Here is a 7,030-nt window from a genome sequence, read left to right on the forward strand (position 1 = left end):
ATGTTGCAGGCAGAGGTGGATGTCCACATGTGATGGCTGTTACCAACTATAACCGTCCTGACTGTGAAGCTGGACCGCCTCCAAAAGTCATCCAAGTTCTGCCAGCCACTGATCTCTGCTCTTCAAGAAGGAATAAAATGGCGGTTTGGTGACATGCTTACTGACCCTGAACTCATGCTGCTGCAATTTTACTTCCAAAGTTTCGCACATCGTGGACAAGCAATGAGGATTTGCTAAGGTTGGGTAAGTAATTTAAATCATTCATTTCATTGGCAAGTGTTTAATTGATAAGGAAACCTTGCAAAGAACCTTTTCTGATCCTGCCAGTTAATCTGAAATAATATGTTGTTGCATCTAGGAGATCATAGGAAATTCCAAAGTGATAATAATGGTTTTTACAAGGTTAGAGAGACAGTACTCTTCATATAAGCTTAATGTTTCCTGTATTCTGTGTTTGGGTTGTTGTTATGTAGTGTAAAAAGCACAATGAAGACCATGTGGTGTTGGAGAAGAGAATAGAGTGTGTAGAAAAAAACTCTTTCTCCCTCCACACAAAGCACTGTATTCAACCACTCCAATTTGATGTTACCTGGCAGAAAGAGGCATGGCACAATAGAGGTTAAAAATGAACAGTTTCTAATTTATTAACACCGGTAAATAATTATTGTGGTTACATGTGAATATTGAATGTAAAAAGGTACCAAGGTTACAGAGAAAGTAAAAATGAGAAGAAAGAGTAAAGAGGGAGAAGTGAAAAAGAGGAGGAGAGAGAGACTCAGAAACCTTCCGGTTTCCGATGGAAAAACCTCTGAGCAAGAGAGCCCAGAGTCCCATTTTCCACATGTGCGCAGGCTTTTATACCCCTGGCCTACAGGAAGTTGTCACTGGCGGACAGGAAGTTGTCACTGACCAATCAGAACCTGTTGTTTCTGATGTCACGCCCCCGGTGCCTCCCATTTGGTGAAGACAAAGAGGGTGGGCGGTCCTGACGGCTGATACTTCGCACGTTGACGTCGGACAAAAGACATGTAAAAACCGGGGTGTCGAATCTTCACCCACAACCGTCGACACAGGAATGTTACACCTCCCCCTGCAGACATCTGTTATGCAAGACAAAGCAGGCTCCCGCGATGTCCATTCTTACAGTAGGCATGGACTACAGCAAGAGTCACTTGGAGGAGTACCAAGCCTCATCACCAGATAGCCATTCTGGGTCAGAGGAGGAGGACTTCTTTGGCCATATGAAGGGAAATGTCCAAGAAACCACAAGACAGCTGGATGCCTACCTGGCCAACTCAGCTGCCTCCATAGATACTCTAAAGTCCAGCAGGGCACATCTTTTCTGCAAAAAGAGGCAGGCTAGGGTCAAAAAACTTGAAATTGAACAAAAATCACTGGTAATGCTGTGCTTATAAGGGCACCAAATGGCACTTATACTCTCATGTTCGTGAGAGAGCCATTTTCACCCTCTGATCTTTGATTGCCTGGCCAGTGGTAAAGTTTTCATTTGATGGTCCTTCATTTTAAGTTTCTTATTCTAAGATCTGCCTTTTGTATTTGTATTGTAAGTGTTGAGTTACACAATATTGTTTTTTTCTGCAAATAATAGATCATTGACAAGATTTACAATTACATCTGTTTTTCATATAGACTCGTGTTTTGTTAAAGAAAAAACTAAACAAAAAGTATTGATAATTCTAGGTTGATTAGGGGTCTGAATAGCATTTATACTGGCATATTCTTAAGAGAGCCACACCCCAGTCAACGGTCAAAATTTTTGTTGTTTCTCATTCTAACATCTGCCTTTTGTATTGACTAAGTGTTGTGTTATCCATTATTAGGCCAATGCTTTTTGCTTTTCTGCAATCATTGGAGCATAAACTTTGTATTTACTAGTTTTACAGTTGCGCTACATTTTTTTTTCATGCAAGCCAGGGCAACTCTTGTTGAACAGAATGTGCTGATGATATGAAGTTGATTAAAGGGCTCGCAATGCCACTTGTACTGCCATATTCTTGAGAGCACCACCCCACCACTGCTGTTTGGTTACTGTTGTGTTGCCCTTTTACCGCTCTTAACAGAAGTGTTGAATAGTTTTGCAAGTACATAAATGATTTAAAGATATATCATGTCCTGATTGGTTTATCTTAATGGTATATTAGTGGGTAATACCTAGTATATAACTTGTCATCCATATAATTCTAAGGTACACACAGTATTGCGAGATGCATGCACAATAAGCACACCAAACTTTCCAATACACATATACTGTATAATTGCTTGTAATTATTCCGAGCAATGACATCAGTACAGGCATAAGTCAGTATATGTACTATGCTTTTACAAAATGGCACACCCCAGATGTTGAGACAAACCATTGTGTGAGTACTTTTACTTAAAAAATATACTTTAAAGTAAATTTAAAAGTAAGTACTTAGGACTTTTACTTAAGTAAGATTGTTGATGTAGCACTTCTACTTTTACTTGAGTACATATTTTGCAGGTTACTTGTACTTTTACTTAAGTACTAAGCTTCTGTACTTCCTCCACCACTGCACACTATTAGTGCACCATTCAAAATTCAAAGTTTGCACTATTTTACTTTGAGCATTTGTTACTCATTTCTATAATTTAGTGCTGAAGGAGCTGCTCAGTGCTGTCAAGGTCTCCTGCATAGGGTGGGAGATGTTGTCTAACAGGGATGATAGCTTATCTACCATTCTCCTGTCACTCACCACCTCCACTGGGTTCAGAGGGCATCCTTGACCAGAGCTCTCCCTCCGGATCAGCCTGTTCAGTCTCTTTCTGACCCCAGCAGAGATGCTACCTCCCCAGCAGACCACACCATAAAAGATAGCTGAGGCCACCACAGAGTCATAAAAGAGTGGGTCCTTCACCCCAAATGACCTGAGCCTCTACAGGAAGTACAGCTTGCTCTGCCGTTTCATTTAGAGGGCATCAGAGTTGTGAGTCCAGTCTAGTTTATTGCTCAGATGAACACCAAGGTACCTGTAGCTCTCCACAGCCTCAATGTCCTTACCCTGGATGTTCAGTGGTTGTAATGGAGGAAGTTTGTGCCTGCGGAAGTCTACCACCAACTCCTTGGTCTTTCCAGTGTTGATCTGGAGGTAGTTCTGCTGGCACTAGTCAAAGTCCCGAGTCAGTTATCTGTACTCCTCGTCATCCCCATTTGTGACTAGGCCAGCTATTGCAGAGTCATCAGAGATCTTGTAGATTGTAGGTGAAGTCTACAGTGTAGATGAAGATGGTGAAGAAGAACGGTGCCAGAACCGTTCCCTGTGGGGCCCATCTTACTGCAGACCACCCTGTCTGACACACAACCCTGAGTTCTCACATACTGTGGTGGGTTGGTGAGGTAATACATGTTGTGAGGTGATGATTCACTCCTGTGTTCTCCAGTGGGAGACAAATAAAAGAACACGATTCTCACAGTGCTCCCAGCGGTCTCCAAGTGAGAGAGGGAACGATGTAGGAGGAGAATGATGGCATCATCCACTCCAGTGCCAGGCTTGTAGGCAAACTGAAGTGGGTTGTGGAGTCTCAAGACTCAGATTGTTGCCTCAAGACTACAATCTGACACACATGGAACTTCTTCACCATGTCAATGAAGAGGCAACAAATCACCCCAAAAATAATTTAGGTTGGACCCTGACACCCTTCATCTCAGATTTAAGAAAGGCCTTATTTTACTTTACAAGATCAGAGGGATCATTCCCTGTCCAAACTGTGTAAGGGAAGTTGATTAACAAAGCATTGGTAGCTCTATGGGATTACTCTAGTACTTTACTCACTGCCTGGACTGCTCTCATTGCTACTGATTTAGGCTAGTTCATCGAGTCAAGTGTCAGGTCATGGGGCCACAGCACCACCAGGTGCCATCCTTACCTTGTCATAGCATGTGCTATCCTGTTCAGTGTTTACTACGTTTATGGCCCTTTATTATCTTTTTGATACATAAATATGTAGTTTAACTAATCTCTGGTGTCGCACTCAACTTTTTTGACTTAATCAATTTGAAGAAAGTCATGCCAAGTCATGTCACATGTAGCGTAAAGTCCCTGACAAAGGTCTTGTCTCTTGTGTACAAATTGACCTCAAGTGCAAAAAAGTTGGGTGTTTTTTTACAAGAAAAGGCTAATTTTATTCCCAACAGCTTTTGTAATAATATTTCAGTGCAAAACAAAATGGTCAAAAAGTATTTGAATAGTGAAAGCTTGCTAAAGCCCATTGAGTCAATTTTTGCAAAGACATAAGTGTTGTCGCATTGTCATATGAGCTTCATTGACTAATAATGAATAATTAGGTCTCAGGTGTATAAAAAGAAACCCAGTACACTAGACCTTCACATCAACTGCAACTAGACCTCTGTAAACACGCCTACGATTCACCCTGAGACTAAAGTGTCGATTATCAAGAGGCTGGAGACCAGATCCACTGCTGATGTGGCAGACACCTTCAATGTGTCGCATCGTCAAGCACAGAGGATTAAAAAAAAGATCTGAAGAGACTGGAGACGGTTTTGACAAGCCCAGGTCAGGCAGACCCCGCAAGACAACTGCTCCGTTTGTTGGCTCAAAAATCCAAGGCCAGCCCATTTCATACAAGGTCAACCAGAAAAAAAGGAGTCAGGAGCAGGTGGATGGCATGGAGCATTATCATTTTTGGGCAATGTCATTTTTTTTGGGGCAATTTGGGGTTTTTGGGTAAGGCTTAGCAGCAAAGTGAAATAATCAACAATGAGGAAGCAACGTCCAACATGGCTGCCAGGACTTAATGTTGGATGATGAACTGCTTTGTTCCAGTTTGTGGTCGTTGGTCTCTTGGGCACTGCAGTGCCCCCTGTGGGCCATGAGATGACATGATCGCCATGACATAAGACCACTTGTATATATGACAGAAAATTAAAGCTATTCAAACAGAAAAAACCTGAAATAGCCCACCTCAGGTGGACACACCTGTAGCCGAACTTGAGATATGAAATAAAAAGATATTAATAGTAATAAACAAATATCTTTCAAAATGTATGAGCAGCTATGGCATCAGCTTTGATCAGGAAACGTGCAGAAAAAATATGCACACCTGGTAGGCCCTCCTAAACAAGATGATTGGCTCTGTGCAGTTCAGCCCACTCTAAGAACACTACAAATACAGCAGGAATTCTTCACACACACACTTTTGCTCTCACCTCTTGCACAACCTTCAGGAGTACGGGAATGGCTTCAAATCCTGTAAACAAGATTTTTGTGTACGAGAATCCTGACTTTCAAGGCGTGAGCCGGGAGTTCACTGAGTATTGTCCAGACCTTCGGGATGTTAGTTTTAATGACTGTATCTCCTCTGTGAAGGTCATAGGGCAGCCATGGGTGTTATACGAACACCCCCACTGTCAGGGTGCCCAGTTCTACTTTGAGGAGGGTGAATGTCGATCAGTGGAGTGGCATGAGGTAATTTCTTCACTGGAACAGGTGAAAGAAGATCTGACAAATCCTCAGATCACACTGTATGAGGATCAAAACTATGGGGGTAGGAGCATTACCCTCAACTGTGAGACAAACTTAATGTTTGGCAATTTCAATGATATGATTTCTTCCTGCCGAGTGGACAGAGGAGCATGGGTCCTGTATGAGCATCCAAACAGAGGTGGTCGTTCAATTCTGGTCAGAGCTGGAAGAGAATTTCCAAGCATAGGCTGGATTGACAACCAAGTGTCTTGGGCTCGTCCTCTTAAACCTGGGAGACCCAAGATAACAGCAGAGCTCCTCTGGGACAAGAAAGAAGAAAACACCAAATCAGTCGTCATTGACTCCATCTGTGGTGTGAATCGTGGAAAACATGAGCAGACCTTCTCCTCTGAGCTCAGTCGGGAGTATGAAGGTTCTGTCACCGAGAGCTTCAACTTCAGCAATGCTACACAGATAAGTGTGGGGATGTCATTTGGGTTTGATATTGGTATAGTGAAATCAGAGGTCAATGTGAATGTGAGTAACACTTTCACCGTGGAGAAGGGGACAAGCAACACCAAGACGGAAAAGAAGGGTGTGAAGATTTCCATACCAGCCACCATCCATCCACACACCAAGCTCACTGTGAATGTAGTGAGAAAAGAGGTGGATGTGAAGGTTCCAGTCAAAATAACGATCCAGTCAGGCTACAACTCTTCGACTGAATACGGGGAATACAGGTGCCAGGCTGGTAACACGATCTTGGCTGAATACCAAGAAGAGGACATTTAAGGCTGCAGTAAAAGTAAAAAAAAGAATTATAACCATATCATATACACAGCAAACTAAATACTACTTACTAATAAAATACAGAATTCTTACTTTGTAATCTTATACGCCATAACCTATAGAGCATTTCTTTGTTTCATTTTTCCATAACTAAAATGCTTAAAATGTAAGTCTGTCAGTCTTGATATATTGGTGTACCTCTTGTGATTTGGTGAAACTGGTGTGATTTTATCCCATATGTTAACCTCAATGTATTACTGAAAGTGAAGCGATAATCATTGTGACAATTATTATTAAATGATTAGCATTATTAAACTAAGCATTTTTGTTTTTGTTGCATCAAAAACAAAATACCCAAAAATTATGTATATTCTGGATAAGCAGATTTGCAATACCTATGAGAATCATGAGATCAGAGTGATATATTATGGAATAAAACACATATGTATGTACAGATTAAAGAAATGAAAACAAACATTTAATTTCTGGAATGTCTGGAAACGTCATAACTGCATTGTCTTTTTAGACATCAGAAGCATTATTGTCTTCACAAATTTCAGAACAGTTAAAAAAAAAAAAAGCCTCGTTTACATTTAAAATGAGACACCAGTGGTTTAACACACGAGGGGCCCATTTCAGAAAGGAGTTTACAAGTGAAAAATGTTAAGCCTGAAATGAGAGAAACTCTGGGTTTTCCGTTTCAAAGTGGCAGGTTTGTCAAACTCGAGAAAGCAGGGTAAGTCAAGCCTGTTTCTGAAAAAGAGGTAACTTTTACTTAG

The 7,030-nt window shown here is 41.4% G+C and overlaps 1 protein-coding gene across 1 annotated transcript; it reads left to right on the forward strand.

Moving 5' to 3' along the window:
* The first annotated feature begins 5,181 nt into the window (after positions 1–5,181).
* LOC114776070 (epidermal differentiation-specific protein-like) lies at positions 5,182–6,570 on the forward strand. The gene has a single exon (XM_028966685.1). The coding sequence runs from the start codon at positions 5,235–5,237 to the stop codon at positions 6,252–6,254; it is 1,020 nt and encodes a 339-aa protein (XP_028822518.1). The 5' UTR covers positions 5,182–5,234; the 3' UTR covers positions 6,255–6,570.
* The last annotated feature ends 460 nt before the right edge of the window (positions 6,571–7,030 follow it).

Source organism: Denticeps clupeoides, unplaced genomic scaffold (genome assembly GCF_900700375.1).
Source record: "Denticeps clupeoides unplaced genomic scaffold, fDenClu1.1, whole genome shotgun sequence".
Classification (NCBI taxonomy): domain Eukaryota; kingdom Metazoa; phylum Chordata; class Actinopteri; order Clupeiformes; family Denticipitidae; genus Denticeps; species Denticeps clupeoides.

What these genes read in the sequence shown, in the direction of transcription:
- LOC114776070 (XM_028966685.1), top strand. Translation starts at nt 5,235, where the DNA reads ATGGCTTCAAATCCTGTAAACAAGATTTTTGTGTACGAGAATCCTGAC.